Consider the following 27,711-nt stretch of genomic DNA (forward strand, 5'->3'; position numbering starts at 1 on the left):
TTGTCATACTCACCACGAGCCTCTACTACAAGCCAGTTCCTGAGTGCAGTCGAGTTAACTGGGCCTTGACGGGATGCCTGCTTTTGAGTTTGGAGGGTCAGCCCTTGCCCTTTCTGGGTTCTTACATACAGGGGGCTCTCAGTAATCAGTGCTCTGGTTACTGAGCAAAAGGCTGAGGGAACCAGGTTTTGGGGGCTGGGGGAGAGAAAATAAAGATACTAAGGCCAGGAAGCCCCATTTATTGTTTTTTTGTTCGGTTTGATAACGTATGTATTATTGCCTTCAAATCTCCCCATCAATAAAAGCCACCGGAAAACAAAAATCACCCCACCTGCAACTGTGGCCAACAATGTGCAATTGATCTGGCAATTATTTGTAGTCTCTGCTTTTCAGAAGGCCAGAGATTGCTAAGAGAAATGAAAGGGCTCTCTTTCCTCTTGTTTCCCTGAGGTTGCGTTCCTGTGGCTGAAACAGATACATGATTGACGGGGGAAAGTTTTCTCACAGTAATTTCCTCCCACAGACAGGCTCCAAGGGGAGCTGGCAGCCCTGGCACTGAGGAGTCTGGTGAGCACCTCGATTACACTTATCAGTTCACTTGGAAGGCTAACAGAAGCCAGGTGCTTGCCTTCCTTCTCAGTTGCAAGATAATCTGGAGCAGAGAAGTAGATACATTCTTCCTTCCATACCAGAAAGGAAACATAAAAATGAACAAGAAGTTCAGGCATTGCTAATGCATGAACAGTAGCGGGTTACTTGCTTTCCTGCTGCTACTTTGTAAAGAAGAGCCGAAGGCAGCCTACCTTCAAATGACGGGGCATTCACCCAGTGGAAAACGTGTTTATAAATTCTCATTCCTGAAGCAGCCAGTCTTCCTCACTGTATCTTTTTAGCAGGGGTAAGAGTTTACCAAACATCTACTACCGATACAATGTTGGGGCAGACAAATTAAACTGCCAGCGTCCTTATCCCCAGGGTTGGGTTTCGTTTGTTTAAAATTGCCCCAGAGAGATCATTCCTTTGTGCTACCTGAGGTCAAGGGCAGACTTGGACACTGTGATAGGTAGGTTTATTGTGCCAAACTGGCCAATAAATACATGTAGGATTAATAAGGTTGCAGTTTAATTGAAGGGCAAAGAGATAAATGGCTCGGTGAGCCTCGCCTTTCTTGTCTCTTGATCTTTGATGATTGGACCAGTTTGCGGCTGCCTTAGCTGGTTCTCTACGCCAACTTGTGAGCTACACAACCTGTGGGACACCCAACCTGTGGACCGTGTCGCTGTAGTTTGAGCTTCCTTCAAGACCTGTCTTGCCATCCTGCTGGTGTACACATCACTTGAGCTGGGGACTGTTGTACCCTGTCATGTGGCTGACTGTTAGTGACCTGCCCTGCTGTTTGCTGCCTGTGGCTGGACTGCCTGTGTTGCTCTACAGAAGACTCAGCTGTCTGCTTCCTTGACTTGCACCCAGCAGCCCTCGTGAGTTGAAGGACTGCCAGTGTATTAACTGTCTCACAGAAGTGAGTTACACTGAGTCATTTGTACTGCTCTGTAGACTAGTTAGCTATTTATTCTTATGTCCTATCTATCTATCTATCTATCTATCTATCTATCTATCTATCTATCTATCTATCTATCTATCTATCTATCTATCTAAAATCATAAGCGTCCTAGTTTTGTTTCTCTAGCGGAACCTAACACAGACACCCTCAATAGCTGTTGGCATCTATGTCAGGATAAAACTGGAAGGTTGTATTCAGCACAGGGTTTCAGCTTTGCAAGATGCGGTCTGCAATGTGGGGATAGGGGCGGGGGCGGGGGGTATAGGTGGAACAGTTGATAAATGATGCCTTATCTGAATGGCCAGGCACTATGTGCACAAGGCTCTCCTGCTATGATCAAAATAGATTGCTTTCCATGCCCATGCTGTTAAAAAAAAAAAAAGGCCAAATCCCTAGTCAGAGACAGCAAAAAAACAAAAAACAAAAAAACGAGGATGGAATAGCCAAATCCAGTCTTTGCTTTTAGCAGCCCAGAAAATATTGCCAATTCATTTTTTTCAAGGGTCTTGGCAGGCGAGTGTTGGAACCCCATAAACACAGCTGGAAGATTCTTAAACAAGCAGAAAGTTACCTTAAATGGCAGTGAAGATCAGACTACGGTTTATGGGAAAGAAAAACGAAGTAAATGCCGTCATTGTTGCAGTCACGGATACTCGGTGGCTGTGGCTCAGAGACCCCTGTAGAGGGTCCTCGAGGAGCCAGCGCTGACTGTCGGGCTATGGGTCAGTAAGAACGTGCTGAGGAAGCCAACCCACTAAGGCCGTGCTGTCAAACAAGCTCACTGACTTAGAAACCTCAAGCTTCAATCTTAGAAACCTCAAGCTTCAATATTGAGGGCAAGCATCTCGTTTGCATTGCTTCGTGTGAGTCCACAGCATCCCACTTCTTTCCTGCTTCTTTCCTCCACTGGGTTCACACAGCAGGTGCCCAGAGGCTGATCACCAGGACTGGGGGATCTGAGGATCATGAAGTTGATTGAGAGCATCTCCATATGACTCTTTCCAAATTAGAAATGATAGTAGAATGAGTTACTGCCCCCAATGGGTAAAATTAATCTCTGCAGGTGGCCATGCAGACTAAAGGGACCCTTGTGTGTGTGTGTGTGTGTGTGTGTGTGTGTGTACAAACAGTTAAATGCTCAACTATTAGTGGGAAAAGCTAGCCATTTGAGACTACCCAGAGGTGTCTCAAAAGATAGGTTTGGCGATCTGCTTCTAGATAGCATTGCCTTGAGACCTCTAGGGAACAGTACCCTGCACACATGATCACCATGGAGCTGACTCAATGGCAAGGGACAAGAACAACCACAGTGCTGCCTAATGCTGGGCCCCAGTGTAGGCCGCCATGACCAACTCCTAAGTGGGTCTGCTTGTGGGGGACATAGCACAGATCTAGGTCTGGTGAGTAAGCATGATACCTTTTGAAATGCTTGCATACCAATACGTAGATCATTAATTTTAAAAAAAGATAATTAAAAAAATGTCCTAACTGGATGTATGGCAGGGCTTGGTAAGGTCCTGCATTCCTGAATAGTCCAAGACTCTGATGCAAAGAGAGCTACAGATGGACCACCCTTCCTAGAGAAGCCCAGCCTGGTACCTGTTGAGGATGGGCTTAAACTATTGATGTGGCAAAGAAGGGGCGACGTTAAAAACCTGTGGGAAGTCACCGCACACCACTGCTGGCTTCCTTTGTCAGTATTTGTGTAGCTGAACTGGGCAACGGGAAGAAAACAAAAACCCGAGTGAACAACTCAACTTCCCCTCTTCCTCGTCCTAACCAACCAATTTGATTTAAAAACATTTCATTGAACACTGGCTACTCTGGTTTTAGTACGAGAAGGTACTCTGCCAAAAAGCCCAGCTTCCCTGTTACTCGGTTGTTATTTATTTATTTATTTATTTAGACAGCTGAGCCAGCTCTGTGCACTGGGAGCAGAGAGACTGAATGTCCTCAATCTGCCATGCCACTAATGGTGGGGACACATTAATATTTGATTGAAAACTGTAGTTCTTTTATGGAAGCAAAATAGTGGAATGAAAGAAAATTTTCTTTCAGTAAATATGCTGATTCAGGAGCAGTCTTCTGCACCCAGGGGTCTAGGGTTCCCACACATGGGAAACCAATCCATGATCTCTCTTTATAGCGCAGAACAGATGGTTATAAAGGAGTTATTTTCTCTTTTACAATAGAGAATTCTCATCGGCTCACCAGAAATTGCTTTTCTGTTAAAAAAAAAAGTGGGCCTGTGGGCGGGGGGGGGGGGGGATTCTACACTTTACATTGAGCCATCATTTGCATAAAATATTGATGAGCGTGTTCCCCTAACTTGTTTCAGAAATAGGCTGTTTCTGGTGTCAAGTGCTGGTTAATCAACCAAATGGCAGATCAAATGAGCTAAGTTCTCTTGTTAAGTACCGTGTCCTGCACTTTCCTACGAAAGTTGGGGCTGCTTAAAAATCTCTGCTGCAGAAAGAATGCCTGCATACTCCAGAGCGCTACCCCTTGCAGGCCGCCATGCTGCTGACGACTGCCCCCACTAGACAGACGGAGACTCGTTTCGTAAATTGGCCAAGCCTGACAGAGAAGACAGAAATCAGGGATTTAGACTTCACATCCAAGGTCTCTCTACTAGACCGTGGGTGTCATATACGTCTAAGAATGCCATCACAGCAGTGTATAAAATGATTCCTGATAAGATAAGCAGGGCTGGCATTTTTATTATATGTTATTTACAAATGGGGACATAGAAGGATGGAGACTGGAAAATGAATTGACTAAGGTCATGCTTCCTATCAGTAGAAGTTTGGGGATGGAAATTGGGGTCACTAGCTTCTAGACCACTATGAATTCCACCATAACTAAGTTATGCCCCTTCTTTTGGTCTATTCTCCACGCTATGCTTTTGGGGAATGGAGAACCCAATGATAACACAGACTCACTGCCATTGAGTTGATTCCAACTCTTAGTGACTCTCTAGGACAGAGCAGACGTCCCTGTGGGTTTCTGAGACTGTAACTCATCATGAGAACAGAAAGCCTCATCTTTCTCACAGGAAGAGGCAAGTGGTTTCGAACTGCTGACCTTGTGGTTAGCAGCCTAGTGTGTAACTCACTACACTCCCAGGGACCTTTTGGTAACACGGAAATACTACTGAAAATAATTACAGGAGAGAGGCGTGAGTATAATCACTAAACCGATAGCAAAGAAGCGAATGCAAACAACGCGATCATGTGTCCCCTGCGTCTCTGGTCCTTCACTTAGCTACACTGCTTTTTCTTCCCACCATCTCTCACCTAAGGGAACACCTCTTGGATGCCCCCAACATAATCAGATGATCAGGAATGGCTGGACGTGCTCCTGACTTGAACTTGCTAAGATGTCACTGGGGTGGAAATCTCCATGTCCTGCCCTTGTCAGGTTGCACAGGAGACTGAGGTTGGGTAGCCCCTATGATTGCTGGGAGATTCCGCTTGATATCCGTCCTGGCACAGGCGGTAAGCTATGGATTAACCTGAGGCACTGGACCTGCTGTTTAGGGCCCCAGCTCAATCTCTCTCCTTGCTCAGTTTGTAGAGAATCACATCTTTTCTGGAAGCGGTAAGTAAGGAGAAATGCAGAATCGTCACCACATGCTTAGGCAGGGATGGCACGTCTCTCTCCCCTCTCTCCTGGTTTTTCACCACCTCCAAAAGAAATGACAGAAATCACAAGCTTGGAGGTTTTTCATCTCCTTCTAGTTTCATCTAGACTGTCTCTAGTTGGGGGTTCTGGAGGTGGAGAACTTTTTTTCTCCGTGCCTTCCATTCTGGCGGCTGCCACCATGAAGCCTTAGCTCCACGTGTCACAAGGACAAACGTGCTTCCTCGCATGGCAATGCACTGTGGTGAAACTAGAGAGCTGGATGCAAATGACTGCCTGGGTCCGTGTGGCCCCTCTTTCTCTTCACCACGTGATCTGGGTAGCACTGCTGTCCAGCAGCCTGATGCAGAGAATGAAGGGACGTGTCTAATGAGCTCCACAGAAACAGCACTGATAGGGAGATGGATAGTAGCGCACAGCTAAGGATTTCTTTCAGAACCGAACGGTGTCACACAGAACATTCTTTCTATTCTACCTCTCGGGGTTGCCTCAGGCAGCTGTAGTCAGACAATTGTTACCACTCGCCTATCATCCACTGTTATGAGTGCTTTAAGGCAGGACGTGTGTGGCTTTGTTACAGGTGGAGGGCCAACATGGAAAGAGAACAGTTAATTCCAACTAGTTTGTCCAGCTGCTTGCCAAACGACTGCCTTTCATCAACACTCTGTGCCACCAAGTCATTTAAGACCGCTGTCACTGAAAGGAATCCCCGTGCTCAGGGCTCCAGCGGTTTCGCTCTCCGGTCTAAAACCCTCAGACTGCGTGACCCAGGCCCAGTTCCTCTAAGTCCATACCTGCTCTGTGCCACCTGTGAGTGCTAAATTCTCTTCTTCTAGAGTGCTACTCTCATTCACAGGACCAGATCCTACCATTCCTTTAAGCCCCAGGCGGACATCCACAAGGCTAAGATGAAAACAGCAAAGATCCTTTCTCTCTCTCTTCTGTGTCCCCCCCCTGCCCCCTCGCCTGCATCTTCTTCACGTTGAGACTGGGCAGGGAGGCGCAACCACAGGGCAGCCTGTCAGCTTTCCAGCGGCAGCAATAACCTGAGCCAACACGCTGGCACCAAGACCTTCTCAACTTGAGAAATCAAAGCTGGTCCTTTGGGACCCAGTGAAAAGTTCAGGCTGGCTAATTCTCCCAACGGGACGTAGTAGAGGGTCACCTCGTGCGTGCGGTGTGCGGGGCTACCGCTACCTCAACTGTGAGACAGAGTCCAATTAGCACTTAAAGCAGGAGACAGTGCAGATGGCACACTCACCTCGACTCAGCCCGTCAGGTCCCCGGAGAATCCGGCATTCTTCTATCTGGCCAAATGGAGAAAACATCACCCTGATATCATTCTCATTACACTTCTTCGAAACCATTCCTATGAACAATTTTCTGTCTTCCACAGCTAGGAGATAAAAATAATTTATGAGCAAAGGCCATCCCATCTTTTGTCTTGCAATCAATGCTGTATTACCGCATCCCGCTGAGTCTCGGCCATGGGGGATGACACACGGGTCCCAGGGCTAAGCCTTCAGACGGGTACTTGGCCTCCTTTCCTCCACACCCCTCATCTCGCCTCTTCCCGTCGCCCCGCCCTACCTGAACATTTCACCTTCCCGGCAACTTGTGATTACGCAATAAACCGCCCTCTGAGGACATGGCATATGGGGGGGCTATGTTTCCCCTCCCCCTACCCCTGGAAGCAAATGGTATTTGGAAATCTGGTGTGACTGCTAAGCACTGCCATTCTGCTATGAGATGCGGAGTTATTTTGGGATTCAGATTTTATTTTGGGTTTTTGTAGATGTTCTTTTAACTTGAATGACAGGGACAGGGAAAACGGCCAGGAGAGGACACCAGGCGGACGCAGGTAGTGGAATTGGTAAACAAACTTTCAACCAAGGCACCGAAGGGAAGAAAAAACATTGCTTTCACTTCCTGCAGCCCCGCGGCGCGCTAGACGGCAAAAGAGACTCAGAGAGAGTCTTGGTGTTCTAGAGACTTGGTAAATTACCTCCCTTCCTAGCCCAATAACGCCGAGTGCAACGTTTTCACAAGATTTAATTAAAAAGTATATATTAATATATATATGACAACTATGAAACTAAAGAAAACAAAAAAATTTTTCCCTGAAATTAAAAATTCAGGCATTATAGGGCTAGGATTAGCGACCCAGCGCTAAGCAGGCCTCACCCATGCGGCTCTGTGTAGTAGGAGGAAAGAAGAAGCCAACTGCAGGCCCAAGAATGGGGAAGGTAAGCATCACGCTCAGAATGGAGCCCCGAACGTCGACAATGGCCAAGGAGGGAACAATCCTTTCTTCATCCCTTGGAGCTGGACTTCTTGATGGAGCCCAGTGGATTTGAGGTGTGAACTGGCCTGGCCGTGACAGGCCAATGCGAGGGGACAAGAGAATGCTTCCCGGGCCTGTACGCGACTTCCCAGCCTAGGCTGCAGGCTGGTTTCAGGCCAGGGAGGAGGAATTTTTGTTAGGAGAAAGGAAAAAGACCAAGGGGGGAGGTGCCCTGCTGACTTCCCACTGTGTCTTCCCATTTCTTCAGATGGAAGAATGAAACCGGAGGTAACTGGTGGCCCCGGCACCACAAAGACAAGGCTTCAGCCGCCATCGGTCACTTACGTAGGAACCTTTGTTTTCTATCTATTTCAAAGGCTTGTAATTGGTGTTCTGATGGATTTTAAATCTATTTCTCCTTGTCATCCGCTGGACAGTACCTGTCTCACTTTCATTTAACCAACAAGAATTTAGTCTGGACTTACTAGGGCCAGGTGATCCTGGGGAGACTCAAGTTAAAATATGAAGTTTGTGCCCTACCGAAGCTGGGTTTAGGAGATCTCTTTAGGAAGCAGTTAAACAATACCAGGGGGCCTGTTGGAAGCCGTGCTGTGTGATAGGATCTGTGATGTAGCCCAAGTTCCATGTTTGTGCTGGCCAATCTGGTAGCTACTGGACATGGGGCCTACTGAGACCTTGAACTGTGGCTAGTGCCACCTGAGGAACTGAACTTGTAATGTGAATTTGTTAATTTGAATTTAAAATGTGCCGTTTGCTGTTGAGGTGATTCCGATTCCGGGGGTGACCTCATTCATGTGCGAAGGGTAGGGCTGCTCTGTTGGCTTTTCTGGTGCTAACTTCTTGGAAGGTGACGGCCAGGCTCATCTCCTGGGTGGGTTGGGAACCCCAGGCTTGTGGCTAGCAGTGCAGCACTGAGCTGCTTGCGTGATGCAGCCGCCCGTCGTTTAGATGGTCAACCGCGACGACTGGTGACTAGACTGGAGGATGGAGCCCAGGTGGTGTAGTGGGTTACTCATTGTGCTGCTAACATCAAGGTCAGCTGTTCAAAACCAGCGAGGGTTCCTTGAGAGAAACAGGAGGCTTTCTACTCTCAGGCACCCACAGAGGCAGGTCTCCACTGTCTTGTAGAGTTCTATGCGTTGGAATCACATTGACGGCAGTGAGAGATTCTGGATGCTGCAGGTCCGAAGGACGGACATGACACAGTGCTGTATTCCTTGTCATTGAGTCCCAGACCGGAAGGAAGAGTCTTCAGACCCTGGAGGCAGGCAAAGGCGGGACTTGTCTTTGCTCGGATGTGGCCACAACTCCTGCGCATCCTACATCCAGCGCCGTGCTCTGTACACTTCACTGTTTTCTCTGGGCTCCAAGGTGTCAGGTGAGGCTTGAAGAGGGCACGGTCTAGTCCTAGCTGTGCCATTCATTTGATCCGGGACCTTGGAGACAGCCTTTGGGCCTCACTCTGAGGCCGTAAGATGAAGGCCTGGATTCGGTTCATTGTCCCTTTTCCTTTTTGCTCTTTCTCCTGTGCAAAGTAGATGAGGCAGTGCACCAGCAGAAGCCCCCTGCATGCCTTAGCTGACTGAGGAGCCCTGGAGGATGCTGGGAAGTGATGCTCGGGCTCCCTTTTGTACAGCCCTTTCCCTCCACATTAGTGAAAGCTCTGAGACACTGGGGATTCCAGGCACCCAGGGGGAAGCCACGAGCCCCCAATGCTTGTAAAGCATGAATGATTGACCAAAGTGTTTGAGGACAGCTGGATGGAAGATGTGGAATTCACGTTGGGATTTAAGGAGCCCAGGTAGGGTCATGCCTAGGTTGGTAGAGAGATAGGAAAACAACGTACCCACCAGGGAAGGGCTAAGCCACGAGTAAGGCCTGTCGTGGGGCCAGATGGAGGGGCACAGACTGAGTAGAATGTGTGCAGAGAAGGGGCTCTGGACACAAGGAAATTAAGAGAAGGCTGAAGATCACTGCATCTGTTGAAACTTGTTGAACGTGGATGTGGGTCAAGGGCACTGTGGGCTCTGATTCTGGGGAGGACGTTTTCTACTTTGATGAAAACTATTCTAGTGCTGTTTGCTCCTTTCATAACAGGTGGCCCACCACCCACCCACTGTGGACTTGTTGAGGTCAGGGCTGGTGCAACAATTAGCCAAGCTTTAGAAAGACCAGAACAAGGAGCCTCCTTTGTGATGGGAATCCTTGTGCTCTCTAAAATGAGGCCGCTTTGGGCTCTTTGTGACACCTGAATGCCTTCACACTGAGGATCCAGGCCAAGTGCTTCGAAGATGTGACATTCCCTTGAATGGAGAGGACAGGACAGACTCACAGGGGACAAAGAGAAGGAGGACAACTCCCAGGATGAAGCCTCACCCTCCCTCCTCCTCTTCGCCAGGATCCCAACCCAGGAAAGCTCTGATTAATATCTTTATGAGTGAAAAAAACAAACTCTTCATTCCAATCACATCCTGAGGGATCTGGCCCTAGTTCTGTTAAACAGAAGCAATTGATAAATTCCCAGTTGATCTTTGGCCTCACTGGTACACCTAATTGTGGCACTTAACAAAAATAATTTTCAGGTCGTGAGGGTGGGAGTCGGAGGAGGGAGGGGGAAAAAAGAGGAGCTGATACCATGGGCTCAAATAGAAAGTAAATGTTTATAGAATGATGATGGCACCACATGTACAAATATGATCGATACAATTGACATATAGAAGTCTACAAGAGCTGTAAGAGCCACCGATAAACTGATTAAAAAGAAAAACAATTTGTAGATTTGAAGCTTCAAGGTGATGTTATTATAATAAATTGTTATAGTAAATTATACATGCTGCTTCCCTGTCAGTGAACCTCCACCCCACCCCCTCCTTTCCATGCATATTCAGGAAATGGAAACTTAACTTCCTAAGTCATCCAGGGAGTGTCACGGTGACCCTCACCTTTTTTTTTTTTTCCCAAAACAAGTCCGGGCTAAGGAACGAATGGGAACAGACACAATGCATACGGAGCAGAGCGAGTCGCGGCTCCCGGGGAAGTGCATTCGAAACAGGTCATCCTCCAACATACCTTGCATGGCATTAAGGCTCCCTTACCCCACCCCACTGCCATCAGGGGGTCATTCTGACTCACAGTGACTCCGTATTAGGTTTCTCAGGCTATGAATCTGAACAGGAGCAGAATGCCTCATCTTTTCCCTGAGGAACAGCTGGTGGGTTTGAACTGCTGACCATGTAGTTCGCAGTCCAATGCTCAAGCCATAGCACCGTGTGTGTAGCACCGTGTGTGTGTGTGTGTGTGTGTGTGTGTGTGATCTGTGCATGATCCTGGGTAAGGGGTGCTGGACATTTGTCATCTTTTGTCAAAGCCGCTCCAGAGCTTGACTAGCAGAGCCTTGTTTGGTGTCATGGGGGGAAATGAGGGCGAGTAAACTTATCCACCTCTACTTGCCCTTTGAGCTTTCCTGATTCCCAGGGCACATTGATCCATCACATTCTTTCCTGAGATTCCCATTCCCAGGAGACCTACTAGCTTTGGAGATATTTTAAATAAACCTTGTTCCCATTAGCTTACATTAACTCTATTATTTTAAAATTAATTTTGGATAAAGTTTGTTGGTGATGTTCTCTGAAGATTTAAAATTTTAAAGTATAATTTTAAAAAAATTCACCAACTGGTTGAATAAATATATTAGGTTCAACATGTTCTATGAGGTGTTTACCCAACAAGCCCAACCCATAAGAGCCTTCCAGCCCATTCCCACTCGCAGGGAGGCTGTAGGGCTGAGGAGAATTGCCTCGTTGGTTTCCGAGGCTGTCAATCTGTATGAGAGAAGGGAGTCTTCTTGCTCTCTCCCTCTCTCCTGGAGTGGCTCATGCAGTCAAATGGACCTTTAGCAAGCTAACTTGACACCCACCAGAACACCAGGACTCCAAAGGTGCTTGCTTGATGCTTAGGGGAATTTAAAAATTAAAAATAAATGACAGGAGAAGGTCCCTCCCCAATAAGTAAAAGTAGCTACTTTCCTCCAGTATTACCAATGGATACGGGGAAAACACTTTCAAACCCAAAGTGCTGTCACCGCCGCCACCAGCCTGCAAGGTGTCTCATATTCATGACTGGGTCAACCTCTCCCCCCAGGACACTCACAAGTCAGAGTTAATGCTTCTAGTCTAAGGGGTGACTTTTTTAAAGTTAGGGGACTAGGAACTTCATTTTAAAAAATCCCTAATTGTAAGTCTGTGCGAACACCCTGGTGTACAATCTGTCAAAGTCACACCTGGATTCGGGGCTGCCTGAATTAATTAACAACTTTTCAAAGTGTTGGTGCTAACATATGGCATTTAATTACTGCCTTCGAATCTGTGAGTCTCTCCACTTTGAATTTCAAAATTATTTCTTCATCTTCCAGTAAATCAGAAAGTGACTGGGTGGAAGCACCTTGTGATTCCTATTTTTAATGGAGGTTTTGCAAGTCTCCGCCCTCACGCGGCAGTATTTAGTTATCTCGCGTCCTGCTAGCTCCAGACTTGACACGTGGGCACGGGAGGCTTCGGCGGCTTGAGAAGAGAGACAGTGTTGCTTAAATGATGTTCCTGGATTCTCGGCGTTCAGGACCTCCGGCAAGTTGTGGGGTTGGAGGTTAACGCCGGATGGATTTGCGCTCTGGCTTCAGAGTGAAAACCAATCTTTCTCTTGACAAGGAGCGTGCCATCACAGTGAGGGCTGGCTGCCCTCCCTAAGTTATGATCGGAGTTATCTAGTGCAGCTGCTACAGAAATACCACAAGTGGACAGCCTGAAGACACAGAAGTTCATTCTCTCACAGTGCAGGAGACTAGACTGGAAGTCTACATGCAGAGCGCCCGCTCCCAGGGAAGGTTTTCTCTCTCTGACGGCTCTGGGGGAAGGTACTTGTCTTTCAGCATCTGTGGGCGCTTCGCGTCCCGTGCAGATCTCCATCTGTCCTGCCACGGAGTTTCCTTCTGGGTCTCAGCACAGGAACCCTGGTGAAACTGTGGTCCCCCTCTCTCAGCTCACTCTCCTCTTTTCTGCCTTGTAAAATAAAGGCTTTAGAGGGCAGATCCACCTCTACATCTGAGCATTCCCAGCCCCTCACAACTGATTGGCTGATTATATCAGGGCACATCATGGTGATGTTACATAATTGCCAATGAGGATCACTGTTGCGCAGCCAAGTTGATACATTTTTTGAGGGGGGGGGGAGGGATACAGTTTAATTCATAGCATTCTAAACTTCAGTTCCTGCAAAAATCTCTGCCCTTGCTACATGCAGAATACTTTCACCCTATCATATCATTCCCAAAGTCTTAACATCGACTAGGGCAAATTGTAACCTGGGACAAAATTCCTCTTCGCCGGGCGATGTGGAATAAAAGTTATCTGCTTTCAACGTACAATGATGGATCAGGCGCGAGATGCACATCCGGTTACAAATGGAGAAACTGGAGGAGCAAAGGGCTAGCGGTTCTAAGCAAGTTAAAAGACAAACCAAATGAACTAAAAATCCTCCAGAGAATGATTTCGATGGAGTCTCAGGGCTTTTACATAAACCTCTGTTCTCTGATACCATCTCAACAGTGACCCTGTCCTTCAGACTCTGGGTGCTGACCATGTTTTCTGAACACGGGGCAAAGATCCCTTAACCTTGGTGGTCAGCTCTGCCTTCCATGCTCACTGCGATGGCAACTCTGCTTTCTTGGTTTTCCGTGGCCCAGTCTCCTAGTCTATCTGAAAGACAGCCTCACTCTCTTGGCCCCAGGACTGCAAGCTCCTTTCCTGCGTGCCTTGGGCATGGCGGTCCTGCCCGCTCAGCTCTGGGCAGTGACTCTGACCCCATCTACTAGGAACTCATCAGCGCCATCTCCGCCGTCCTGAACCAAGTCGGTGACGATCTGACTTTTTGAAATGACGATTACCACCCACCCCACTCCCCTTACATAACTGTCGAATCACATCATTGCGTAACTGCCGATGAGAACCACGGCCCTGCCAAGTTGACACAAACACAGTTAGGGGACACAACTCCATCCCCGACAGACCTGCAGCACAGACACCAGAAGCCACCTTGAAGCTATTGCTTTCACTCAGAGCTAGACAAACTTCAGACCCGCAACTGCATGCAACGTTCCATTCTGCATAGCTGGCACCGCATAGCTTGAACACACTCGGATTGGGAAAGCAGGTCCTCAGGTGGTGCATGGAACGAAAGAGAGATGTGCTGGCTTATTCTGGTACTCTAACTCCCCACAGCCTCCACTGCCCTTCCTTTACCAACAACTCGAAATCCAGGGATGGAAAACTCATCAAGAAAGTGTATTCTATGGAAAGAAACCCACCCCAATTGGGCGTTTATTCAGTGCGTCCCTCAAGGTCCCGGTATTTTACTGCTTATCCAGAGGAAGATTTTGGTTTTTTTTCCCTTTCCTTTTTTGACACCTGGCAGGATACAAGCAGGTGGGTGGGAAATAAAATGCTGTGAGTTTGCATAAATTGTGTGGAGCCTGCTGCTTACATCAGAGCCGATTGAAAGGGCAGGCGATGGGAAGTCATGGAGATTTAGGAAGCCCTTCCTATAAAATACGACTGTACATTTGGGAACTGTCTGACTGAATGCCTCATGGTCCCATAGAGTTTGCTGTTGTTTTAAGAGTCAGTTTGTGTATATTATTACCGGCAAATTGGTTGTAAAAACCACCAATACAGACCGAGGTAAGACACGGGTGCGGGAGGCGCGGGACACGGTTCTGGGTGCGGTTCTCCAGCTTCATCAAGCAGGCAGGTGGCAGGCACAAAGGATCCCAGTCTGCTCTTGTTGCTCAGCTGCTCAGCTTCCCCCCACCTTCCTGCTCTTTTCCTCACTTCCTCAGGCTCCCCTGCAGGCCCACCCCCTCAGCCACCTCCAGCCTCCACAAGCAATTCCAGCCGTGGTGACAAGGACAAATGGAAGCAGGCCCCCGCCAGGTTTTAATGTGGTGTCCACACAACTTCCAAAGCGCATAAAGTCCTATTTCACGGCATGAATCGAGAATGTTGAAGGATGCATCCTGGTAAGCCAGCGTGGGGCTAATAGAAGCATAAGCTAACATGTCTGGGCGCACCACCACGTTCACCTTATCGGAATCTCTGGGTGGACAAAGGCTTAAAAGGCGGTTGCTTTCGGAATCCATTTGTCCATCGCTAATTAATCTGTGATTAGCAGCTCTTTCTTGCTCAGCAGATAGAGGGTTTGAGAAATCTGAGCATGCTGATAATACAGCGACAGTGGCTGTCTCACTGTGACGAGCCCTTTGTGCTATCCATAAATGTCAGCAAACCCAATAAAAGTACAATTAGAGCTCGCCACCCTTCTTTCATAATGGCAGGAGCTATTTAGGGAGCATCTGAACCAGAGAAATCTTGGTGCTCTTCGAACTTTTGAAACTAAGCTTACCTGTCACAAACGCCTTGTGAGCAATCAGAAAGTGCTCACGGCTTTGAGCACTTGCTCTGGAAGATGACACATCTCTCCGGATTCCTCCATCAGGCCCATAGCAAGCCTGGAAACCTGCTCATGTCTATGCACGGCGAGGACCTTAAGAGCCCTGCAAAGGCCACTTTCAGCCCAATTGTACGGTTGGACTTTTCATACTGGAAACCTGAGGATGTTTATGACGTTTGTAATCTACCAGGCAAAGCGAGAGCCGGCCTGACTAGGTTGGAAGCTTGCATCCACACGTGCAGACTTCTGGGCTGGTGTGACAAGACCAGGCTCTGCCAGACAGTTATCCTCGAATGAGGCTGCCTCAGTTGGCCCCAATCATCCCGTTATCTAATGACAACACAAATTGAATACCTGTCAGGTGCGAGCTGGTATGCTAAGCTCTTCACAGGCACTAGCATATGTAATCCTCGAATGTAATCTTCGTGTAAAGTGGGCACTACAAAAGCAGTTAAGATTGTGGACTACTGTGGACCCATTTTACAGTGAAGACCCCGACGCTTATCAGCAGAAGCAACTTGCCCAGGGATGGCACAAACCAAAGCCAGACTTCTCAAGAGAGGGTTTAATGGCTATCTTGTTGTTGCCTCCTTTAATCTGGTATTAAAAAATTTTTTTTTTCGTATCCTAGCAATTACAATATCCAATTCTGCTCGGATTTGCAAGCAGGCAAGATCAGGAGCCCCTATGGGAGTTGTATATCTAAACACTACTCTCGGTGTCGAATGGATTCGGGACCACAAGGGCAACAAACCCCTCTGAGATGGCAGGGCTCAAAGCCTGTGGAAACCCATTTCCCCTCAGCCAGGATGGATGCTACGCAGGAGAACAAGCCAGAGAAGAACCCTCCACCATCCAACTACGTGGATCTCCCAGGTCAAGTGTTGTCAACTTCGTTCTCTAATTTCTCTCATTTTCCAGAATTGTACCCTAAAGTTCAGAAGTCTGTAGACCCTTTCCCACGGGCTTTCAGTCCACAGCCCTTGTCTCAACACAGTGGGGCCAAAAGAGGGGGAATCTCTCTGGGTGACCACAGCTTCTGGATGGCCTACACGGCGCAAGCCATCTCACAAATACAAAATCCACTTACCCTCTCTCCCCTGAGGAATGGGGCAGACCCCAAATGTACACGGCTAGAGCAAAAGGGCTCAAGAAATTCAAATGGGTGTCATGTCTTTGGGGTAAGTAGACATGTTTGGCATAGAACCTAGGAAACCATGAAGTCATCTGGGTGCTAACAAGAACCCGCATACTGTAGGTGTGTGGCCCGCCTGTTACAAAGCACGTTCATGAACATCGGACTCGGTGGAAAACAGAAACAATCACAGCCCCACAGCCAACCTGTGTAAGGCAGGTACGGTCATTCCCATGTCATGAGCTAGAAGGTCAAAGTGAACAGTAGACACTGAAAACCACTAGACGCAGAAACAGGAGGCTAGATGCTAAGTGTGATGAGGGCAGAGGGCAGCGTCTTCCATAGCCTTTTTCTGTTTCTTCCTCTGGAACCCCCCTGTGCGGCCCCAGCCCCTGACAAGGCTCCAGCACAAAGTCACCAGCGCATAGCGGCTCAGCAAAGGGAGGCCGTGACAGGACGGTGGCTCGATGACAAAGCAGTGGGAGCAGGATTGCAGAGATAATGTGAACTTCTAGGCTCATGTGCACAGCAGTGCAGGAGCAGGGGAACTTAACTAACTCACTGTAAGGCCCGGGGCCCGTGAGAAGGTGGGTGGTGAAACCCAAAGTCTCCTCTCCTATAGCTCTCAGCTCTGTCAGGTCCATTACTAACCAAACCTGACCGGGTCTTGCAGTTTTCTTCCACCCTTACTAGGTTGTGGAAAATCCAGAAAATAGGATGCACCACAATTAGGGAAAGAAAAAAAAAAGGCAAGAAAGAACCACAAGCTTGTGGTGAGATTCAGAACCCAATCATAATTTATATGTGCAGCTATGCAGCTCTCGGAGAGCATGGCTTCTGCCCTGATTACTAATGAATGAGGGGCCCAGCTGCCCGCTGGAAGGGCACAGTACTGATTATGCCAGTCTTGCGGGACGGAGAGCTCTGTGGTCTAGGAAGGTAAAGGAGTCCTTTAACAAACATCTCAGGAAAAAAAAAGGACACAACCGGACAGTAGGGATTACATAAATGGAAGCCAACACCAGCGAGTGAGCAAGGTGGCTACCAACCCTCTCGTGTGTCTCTGAGGAGCAAATCCCAATGATTTCTCAGGCGTCCTCAGATGCGCAGTGTCTGAACTGTGGGCATGTTTATTTAATCAGCAGACAGCATTCTGGGTGCATTCTCATGCAAATGCACTGGCACCATTGAGAGAAGAGGGTCATTTACACAATTTTTTTTTTTTTTTGAGAAGAGGGTCTGCAGTCAGTCTTTGGGCCAATGTGGATGTACAGGCTAGTTCTTCACAGGGCATTTCTTCCCGCTACCGTCTCTGCACGATGCGAGGTCATTCCTCCCCATGAGGGGTGCCCATGTCGCTCTGGGGGAGGAGATCCCTGAGAGGCAAATGCCACGGGGTCACTGTGCAGAGCGAGCCCCAAGAAGAGGGCTTCGCAGATCTCCGCACGAGAGAGAAAGGAGGCTGGAGCGCCAGTTTCCACTTCTCCACACCTGCCAAATGCAGTGGAAGCTTCCAGACAGAAAAAGCCCCTGGAGAGAGCTCCCCCTTCATTCCCCATCCCCACCCCTCCATGCGACCTTTTCCCTGGAAAGAAACAGACATTACTAATGAGCCACTTGGCCATCACCTACCGTTCGACTTTTCGCTGTCGGCAGGTTTCATCTGAATGGGATGATGCATCTGAAAACACAAAAGTGAGAAAGTAAAGGCAGATTGAACAACTGGACAAACAAGTCTCTGGAAATCATGCTAGAAATGGGAACATGGTGGATGTGAATCACAGCAAGACCTCTGCTTCTCACAGTTAAAATGAACAATGGGCTCACTTAAAATATAGCGTGGGTCTTACAGTCACAAAAGCCCTGTAAGTTTTAAGGCATGGTCACGCTGTGTTCAAAAGTTTGGGCTTTCGATCCAGACTTGAGTTCAGAACCTGGTTTCGCCACGCAGTGCCTTTCTGCCACTCTCTGCTGGTTTGTTAAGCCCGGGTCTGCCCTGATGTGGAGTGGCATGGCCCAGGGCAGGTGTCGTGATTTCTCTGGGCTGGGGGTCACGATACAAGGCGGTAAAGTCCATGGTCTGTGCTAGGTAAAAAGAGCTAGCAATGCTTACCTCATTAGAATATGATACATTTAAGCACAGCTTAGTCTTGTGTCTCCTCTGGCTGTTTCCAGGTCTGTGATGTGGGATTCCCTTAGGATGCAAAGTGATGTGCTGGGCAGTGTGAAGCTTTAGCAGTTGACTGACTGACTCAGTTGTCAGAGCCACTGCAAGAACGAAGGGAGGCAGGCAGGCAGGTGCAGACCTTACCTTGGAAGGCTTACACCGGTATGCAGACAGTGTCTAAAGAACCCGAAACACAAACCCACACCGATCCCTCTGTGGTCGCGTCCATTCTGACCCAACGCACTGCTAGAGTACAGAATGGAAGCGGGCAGTGCTGAAAGTCTTTAGGGAAGCAGAATTCCACATCTCTCTCCCATGCTGCCATGGATTTGAGCAGCTGACCTTTTGGTTAGCAGCCAAGCTGGGCCACCTCTGTGCCACTACGTGTCCTATCCTGAGACACAGCGGTGCCCACAACCTCAATCAATGCAGAACTCAGTCCCCCATGGTTGCTTAGCCAACACTGGCCACACCACTGCGCATGATCCATGGAGTTTACTCCAAGCACGGAATGCTGCCACCATTCCCAATGAAAATAAATCCCTCAACCTACTTCCCAAGGCCCTCTTGCTTCATATCTTAGCATACCCCAAGGAACACGGAAGCCACAGCGTGGCTGGAAATCACTGGCTGTGCAAATGCTTTTATTGTAATGGGTCCTGTTCACTCTGAACCTTAAATTTCCCCAGTGGACTTCCATCACTTGCAAGCCACAGCTCTGGGTTTTATCTAATTTAAATGAAAAGGGAATAATGGGCCTTGGCTGGGGCCCTTAAATGATGGGAAAGTATTATCGGGCAGTCAAGCCAGGGGTACCTAATGCCTGCCAGGGTCTCCAAAACACAAAAGGAAGAGGGAAGAGGGGAGTAGTGAGTTGGGATAAGGTGCTAAATAATTCAGGGCTACATAATTTATTCTAAAAGGCAAGCTGCTCCTATGCATAGAACACAGGCCTTGAGATCACGGAGTCTACTAGTATTTCCATTTTATTTGTTAAAACATTCAATTTGTAGAGGAGAGATTAAAATGAGAACGGAGTGTTTACAAGTCATTATGTAGTTCAGTCTTCTCAGAAAAGAAATAGAACTTGTGCCTAAAACGCAGGCAGAAGGATGGACACTCCTCATCTTGGCTGAAGAGAGGGGGCCTCTAGCGTATTGCAATGGCTCACCGATAGCACCCACCCCACACCACACACACGAGCACGAGGGAGATGGAATGGGTCTTGGTGCAAACTCTCCTTCTTGCACGCACCTATCTACGCATCTAGCAAATGTTTACGAAGCACCTACTGTGTGCCATGGTGTAAGCTAAGAAGTGGGGCACCAAGGCCAATTGAAGACAGCTCATTACCCCTTAGGTACTCACTGGGTGGTGGGTGAGACTGGGTACGTGACTTGTGCTGTGCAGAGATAGGAAGAAAGTGCCACGGGCACCAAGGGGCACAGGGACTTAACTCTGCCTAATGAAGAAGTAAAAACTCTTTCACCAGGTGATCACTGCTTTGTGTGCTCATGGCCAAGCTGGACTTGGCAGCAGAGGAGGGGTGGGTGTGCATTAGAAACAAACAGACTACCCCAGGTGCAGATAGCATGGTGAGAAAGGGCGCAGCTGTCCCCAGGAAGAGCACACAAGGCTCGCCAGGGTAAGGCGCACATGGGGGCTGCATAGGTCAGTATCCCAGACTCAGAAGACCTTGTGCGCTCAGGGACTGGCATTTTACCTATGAATCAAGTCACGGGCCTTAAGGAACCTCGTAACAAAGGCCACGAAGGAATTAATTTTTTATTCCAGAGAGTGATTTTTGCCAACCGTGTGGAGGATGGGTTATGGAAGGAGGTTTAGGAGGCAGGCAGAGCTGCGGAGCTACTTCAAACAACAGTGCAGATGACACGGAGGAGGGTCTACACGGCCGCGGGAAGCGGCTGGTTGTGAGGACGAGGGGGCGCGGGAGCTTTGGGAGAAGTGCCTGGAGAACGGTTTCTATTGTGGGACAATCGCTCAAATAGGGGAGACAGGGGAGAAGAGGGCAGGGCAGACGAGGAGTTTGAATCTGGACAAGCTGAACTGCGCGCGGTCGTGGCATGTGGCGAGAAGTGAGAAACGTGGGTCTCAAACTCCAGATCGAGGCCAGGTCAAAGGGGGGATAAGTAACTCCACCAAGAACACCCAGCTGCTCCGTTAGAGTTGGGATTCAAAGTCCAATCTTCCTACCCTCAATCCAGCGCTGGTCCCACACACCACACCACACTGCGGTTCCACAACATGCTCAGTGGAATTTGGACTAAGAGCCTGCGATGCAAACCAATAGGCTTTCGTCACTGGTAGAGCCAGGAGACCACTAGCTTGAAAGTGTCTAAAATGTCCCCTGAGGTCATAGAAATTTTTCTCATCTCTAAACTTCCATAACACTCTAGCCCCACACCGTTGTCATTCGTATTGCACTAGGCCTGTCTCTTGGAGCTGTGAGAGAATGAATTCTTACTTAGACTCGATGGTCAGAAGGATAAGGGGGTATGTTCTGTTCTCGTCTTAGCCATGGGAGGGGGGACGCCAACTACTCCAGGGATCTGAGTGGGTAGACACCTTCAAGTTCAGGTGTGCTCTAAAGGCAATTTAGAAAACGTCTGTGCAACACGATGACCTTGAAGGCAGGTCTTCCATCAGGACTGTATTTGGAACGGCTCATTATCATGAACTGTTCGTTGGCGTGATGCATCTGTGATTCCCACGCAGGATGTCAATGTCAAGGAAAACCAGAGAAAAGTGGTTTGGAGAAGTCACTCCCATAAACGGGGTTCACCCCCTCAACACCTGATGTTTCCAAGATGTTTTGGAGATGGGTTCAGTGGAGTAGGGACACTATTGCAAAGGAGGATTCTAGTTTAAAGTTTCAAATTATAATAAAGGAATTCCTTATCCTGGAGCAGGAAATGGTCCCCGTGATTTGACCCAGTGTGCCTCTCAGGTATGCCTACTCAGTCTCGTCTCTCGTTTATGCCCTTGCCAGGCACTAAGTTCAATGCTGCACCGAGCGGGGTAGATCTGCTGCGTAAGACCTCTTTGGACTGTTGGAAAGCAGGGAGGTGACTTTGAGGTCTAAGGAGCACCTGACACCAGCCAAGGTATTTTCCATTGTCTCACATGTGTGTGAAAGGTGGAAATCGAGTAAGGAAGACCAAAGAATTGATGCGTTTGAATTATGGTGCTGGGGATGAATATGGAAAGTACCAAGCAGTGCCGAAAGCACAAGCAACTCTGTCTTGGAAGGAGTTTTGCCAGAATGCTCCTTAGAAACAGGGATGACACGCCTTCGTCTGACATGCTTTGGATATGTAGTCAGGAGAGACCAGTCCCTGGAGAAGGACACCATGCTTGGTGAAGTAGTGGAGCTGAGAAAGACAAGATGAATTGACACAAGGGGTGCAGCAACAGGCTCAAGTATAGGATTAGTGAGAAGATGGCACAGGCTGGACAGCGTTTTGTCTCTTGTGGGTAGGGTCACTACGAGTTAGACCGACTCACTGGCACTGAACAATAAACCGTGTTAGATGCTGAGACTATATGGGAACAAAAAGTGTTGGAGTCAACCGATCACAATGATCGACATATAACCCCCTCCCAGGGGGACGGACAACAGAAAAGTAGGTGAAGGGAGACAGTGGCCGTGGTGTAAGACATGAAAATTTTTTAAAAATAAATTATCAATGGTTCATGAGGGAGGGTGGGGGAGAGGGCAGAAATGAGCTGATACCAAGGGCTCAAGTAGAAAGAAAATGTTTTGAAAATGATGGTGGCAACATATGAACAAATGTGCTTGACACAATGGATGTATGTATGGATTGTGATAAAAGCTGTAACAGCCCCCAATAAAATGATTTAAAAAACAAAAACAAACAAATGTGTTGGAGTCTGTCATGTAGTGGGAGAGGCGAACAAACACATGAGACATTTCCTACAGTATGAGATGTGCAGGGTTTCCACCAGGAGCGCGGATGCTCAGCAGAAGGGCCTCAGCACAGTTGAAGGAAGTGCAAGCTGAAGCTATCTCAGTGGAAGGCACGTTTGAGTTTAGCCTGGAAGATATCCCAATTTGAACCAGGAATTGGGTAAGGGGCATTCCTGGGAAAGGAACAGTGTCTCCACAGGCAGAGAATAAGAGAAAATAAGCCATATTTGTTATAGATTAAATCGTTCACACCCTTTTCCCAAATACATGTTGAGAATCTTAACCTGCAAGTCAATAAATGGTTATAATCCCTTTAGAAATGGGTTGTCTTTGCTATGAGAGCAGGGCAGGACTAGGAGAGTGTGCTTTGAGCCAATCCCTTATATGGTTTAAGTAATTCGGAAGCTGAGGCTTAGGACTTGGAGTTGAGACTTCCGGGATGATGTGAGTTTTTCATGTGTCAAGTACATGAATTTTGAGGGGCCCAATGGTGAGATGTTATGGATTGAATTGTGTCCCCTCCCCGCCAATGTGTGTTATCAATGCTAATGTCTAGGCTTTGGTTTTATTCCCATTTAGCACTGGGTTTTCTTTGCATGTTAAATAGGGACGATTAATGAAGAGTGTGGTCTTGAGTCCGATCTTTTACATGTGAGCAGGTTAAGCGTGCAAATTGTCTGAAGGCACAGAGGCTGAAGAGTGAGTAATGGAGACTCTCACGTTAGAAGGAAATGGGGAAGTCCTTTCAATCCCAAATTAAAGTTAAATTCACGTTGTTTTAGGATTGGCCAGGATTGGCAGCCAGAGGCCAACCTTCACCACCTTTGTCAAGAACTAATGGGATCAGGACTTAATCCTGCTGCCCCTGGAGCAGCCAGCAGCCAGCAGGCTGGTCTTTATTCCAATCTGCCCAGAGAGCTCGGTCTTTATTCCAATCTGCCCAGTGCCTCTTCAGCTGCAGAAGAAACTCAGACGCAGAGCAGGGGCTGTCTGCCAGGAGATGGCTCCTTCTTCTGTCTATGGCGACGGAGGCCATGACCTTGCAATGGGTTCTCCAAGGAGCCCCCTTAGAGACAAATGTTATTGCTATTGAGAGAAAGTATTCAGTCCTCGGTGTTTCCATGCTCCGCCTGCACTATTTGGAGAGTATAAAGGTTTTGTAAACACCAGCCTCAGACACTCACAAAGCCGTTTTCCTGAGCCATGCTGAAATTGAAGTACTGAATCCAGGACTTGTATTCCAAGCAGTGGCAGATGCAGTCAGTGTAAAAGACCGCAGGAGGCGGATGGTTGCCTTAGCCCAGCAGTTTATCTGCAGACTGCTTGTCCCAGAGCAGGATTTGGGGGTGGTTTTGGAAAAAGACCCTAGTCTACAGAAGTATGTCTAACTTAATTTAGCTCATCAAGTTTACATTTCTCTGAAGGAAGGTTACTAACTCCTCTTGGAAGATTCCTTTGAGAGCAAACGAATGTTCTTTCTTTCACTGCAGTATAACATTTTGCTTAAAGTTACTTTAAGGAAAATGTCCCATTTAACACGGCTGATGCTGGTTAACTTCTCTGGTTAGCCCTGCCATTTGGAATTAAAAAACAAAAAAAGGAAGCATTACTTAGAATAGAGGACATTGTAAGATCTGCATCTCTTTCTTCCTTTATGGGGCGGGGAGGGCCTGGGGAAAGGTTGAAAGTAATCATGTTCCTTAGGAGTGAGTTGTCTAGTGCCGATGACATTTGTGCATTAATGATTGGGATCAGCCATCTAGCGAAGTCAGAGGCAGAAGGCTGGAGGTACCACCTCGGCAGGTTCTGCTTCCTGTGAGTTGGGGCTTCTGGAGATAAGGACCACATCTTATGTTCTGCGCCCCCCCCCCCCCAACAAAACACACACATACCAGCGACAAGGACATTTTACAGCAGTGGTTCTCCACCTTCCGAATGCCGCCACCTTTCATACCGTTCCTCCTGTGGTGCTGACGCCCCAACCATAAAATTATTTTCACTGCTACTTCATCACTGTCAGTTTGCTCCTGTTATGAATCGGGCAACTCCTGTGAAAGGATCATTCAACCAGCCCCACCCCCCCAAAGGGGTCGCGACCCACAGGTGGAGAACCATTGCCATAGGGGCTGTTTCTCTCTGACACAGGCAGTAGTTGCGACTTTATGTACCCCCTAATGCACCCCAACTGACTGCCCTGGTGGCAGTTCTGGCTCATAGTGACCCTACTGGACACAGAAGAACCGCTCCTGCGGATTTCCGAGGCTGTAAATCTTTATGAAAGCAAACTTTCTCCCCATGCACAGCAGCCAGTGGGTTCGAAGCACCAATCTTTCCATTATCAGTCAAATACTTGAAATTGATGGGTCAACAAGGCTCCTTACTACCTCATTAGTGACTATCATTTGCCCAGTCCCCTTGCCGTGCCCCCCAGACACCTCTCAGAACTGAGTTTCCCACCCACTGTCTTCAGGATGGTTGTCTGCCATGACAGGACACAGAGTACTGAGGACTGAGTGTGCTGAGTGTGCTGACCTGCGATGTGTCACAGAAGAGCCCAGCTGCAGCTCATGAGCATGACAATGAGGGGACAGCTCTGGAGCAAGGCCAGTATGCAGAGCCCAGGGGGGTAATTTGTGGACAGCATGGTGCACAGCGCTGGCAACAGCGGCCACCACCTAGGTTGCAAGTCCTGTTCATGTCACAGTGACAGAAGATGCTGCCGGGTCAGAGGACACCAGCACTGGCTCCCTGCATGCTCCACAGGACCCATTACGTAACGAGTCCAGGCTGATCTCTCCACCCCTCTCTGCCCGGGTCCTGCAGTGGATGGAAGGATGATTCTGCTCTCAGGAAGCCGTTGTTCACAGCGACAGAGGACCTGGGGGAAGGAAATGGGTTACGGGCGTGGTGACCCCGTGGTTTCTCCGACATCGGAGAACTCATGTTGACACTTGTTTAACCCCAGCCATGACCGATTGATGAGGCAGCCACCTTTAGCTCAAGATTCAATAAAACATGCCGTCTTTAACCTGAAGTGGGTTTTACAGAATCACTGTTATGCATCTCATTATTAAACCTCTTCTGACCCCTGGAGAGCGCAGTCGTGGAGACACATATTATAGGTGTACAGCCCATAAAATATTGAAAGGCGGGAAAGAGGGGAGGGAAAGGAGAGAATTTACAAAATGGTTATGCACCCAGTAAGAAAATGAAAGGCTTCCAGCCAGTACAGACACAATGGCATGTTTCTTCCACTCCACTACCACGTAAGCAGGATTCACATGGGTCAGTCTGGACCTTGTTTGTATCATAAACCACACAACACCGAACATACCTGTATTTGTTCTAAAAAGTGCAAAGTCTATCTCAAAAGAGTTGCCAACAACTAGCCGTATGCTATCGCCTCAAATAAAAGTCTGGGGTGTTCTCATGGCACCCCTTCGCGGGGCTCTAAATTCCTCATTCCAATCACCATCCCACCAGGCTTGGCTCTCCAGAGGGGGCCAGGAGGTATCAAAGGTAGCGTTAGGAATATTGACTTAGCATTGAATACAAAGCTTTGGATTTGCTCTGTGTGTGTGCGTGTGTGTTAGCACGTGTGTGTGCCTTTGGTGATTGTATGATAAACTTGCTCAGATAGCATCAAAGGAGTGACACATCTACACCTCTACAAAAACATAGGCAACAAACGTGATTTGACACATCAGTCCAAACTAATTTTTCTCACTGGGATAAAACCAAATGTGGAGTTCATAGATATTTCTGCTAAGCACACGGCATGTGAAGAAGTCTCTTTGTCCTCAATTTTCCGATGCCACGTGGTGGTGTAGTTTCTTTAATTCTCACTACCCTCTGAGATGGTGGGTGACGGTTTTAGGTGCTGTCAATTCTGTCCCAGAGTGACCCCACGCGACAGAACGGAAAGGTGGGTGCGCCGAAGAAAATCAACTCCACAACAACCAACTGCACCAACAAAATCATCGTTTTAGAGCCTTTTTTATGGTGAATCGGGTGAAGGGTTACAGGGCAGATCACTTTGCCATCCAGTCAGTTTTATATATTTTGCATCATCTCATCGATTGCCTAGATTGCGATCCCCACAATGCAATATCACTCAGCTCACTTCCTTGCTCTGTTTCCTGTTTCCCTTCCCCTTCTTTCATACCCCTTCTGAGGTGTGCATACCTCGCCAGTGTTTCTGCGCCCCTTGTGGAACTGTTTGTTGTCTGCCTAAAATGAAACCGCTGGTTTGATTTCTAGATTTGATGATGGGTGACTAAGGACCGTAGTCTCAGGAGTTCCACCAGTCTCTCTCTTCTAACCTGCCAGTAACCCTGCCTTTTCTTATCATTTTACATCCCCTTCCACAGTTTCCCCCCTCTCTATCCAGCGCCTTCTGATGTGATCCCTTGCTGAGCAGTTAGCAGTGGTAGCTGGGCACCATCTAGGTCTTCTGGTCTCAGGACCAAGAAGATTGATATTCCCATGGCCCACTAATTCACTGGAATAATTCTTTCCCCTTGTCTTTGATTTATCACTTCTCTTCCCTCTAGAGAGGGAGAGACCAAATACTGTACCTTAGAGCCCCACCCACCACTAGCTTTTAAGGCCCCAGTCACACCTCACCAAAGCAGGAAGTAGAACACATATAGCTTGGCTTATTTTGAAACAAACCACAGTCACTGTGAATTGGAGTTGACAGGGCGGCTTTCAAAACAACCCAATGACACAGAAGAGTATATAACTTATCAGACTCCATAACTGCTTTTTAAAATTGTAATAAGGATTCAAAATCATGTGGTATACTAGAAGGGGGGGGAACAAGCAATGTAACCATTTAGTCTAGGCCAACACACACACACACACACACACACACACACACACACACGACCAACAAAGAAACCTCAAACATTGCAGGAAAATTAGATTACTCAGGGTGGAATTCTAAGAGGGAATTTGGAGTCTGTTCTGGTGATTAAGTCATCATTTCTGACAGATTACTCTAATCGGCTGTCAAATAACATTCAACCCCATCTGTAACTTGGCATCCTAGTTATGCCTCCTATGTTACCTTCTGTATATAAAACACACACCAAACAAACAGCAGCACAGTCTAGCATTTATTATGCTCATTAGCCATGATTAGGCTCTGTGTTTCCATACTAAGCACAAACAGAAGCTTACATTCTGCTTTATTTATCCACAATATTAGAAAAGAAGAGAGGTTTAAAATAGCCGTGGGTCATGAATGGAAAAGGATGGCCATGAACCAAAGGAGGAGAGCACAAGGCTTGTAAAAGGACTGCTACCCAAGGACCATGCTGATCCTGCCTCCACTTCTCTGGGAAGTGTTCAAGTCCGTTCCTTATCAAGGTAAAATCCAGGATGTTTTGTAATTCTCTAGCACATGTGGTGCCTATTTTATTTCATTTTTCATTATAAGGTATTATTA

The 27,711-nt window shown here is 47.8% G+C and overlaps 1 protein-coding gene across 5 annotated transcripts in view; it reads right to left on the minus strand.

The window, feature by feature from the left end:
* The window catches only part of CELF2 (CUGBP Elav-like family member 2), a 635,027-nt gene that overhangs the window by 77,375 nt on the left and 529,941 nt on the right, over positions 1–27,711 (minus strand). For all 5 annotated transcript variants that reach the window (XM_075552397.1, XM_075552393.1, XM_075552394.1 and 2 more), the window contains 2 exons: positions 17,776–17,824; positions 6,465–6,599 (listed from right to left, as the gene is read on the minus strand). In XM_075552397.1, the coding sequence (XP_075408512.1) occupies positions 6,465–6,599; positions 17,776–17,824 (184 nt within the window). The remainder of the gene's footprint in view (positions 1–6,464; positions 6,600–17,775; positions 17,825–27,711) is intronic.

The sequence above is a fragment of the Tenrec ecaudatus genome, chromosome 6 (assembly GCF_050624435.1).
Source record: "Tenrec ecaudatus isolate mTenEca1 chromosome 6, mTenEca1.hap1, whole genome shotgun sequence".
Taxonomy (NCBI): domain Eukaryota; kingdom Metazoa; phylum Chordata; class Mammalia; order Afrosoricida; family Tenrecidae; genus Tenrec; species Tenrec ecaudatus.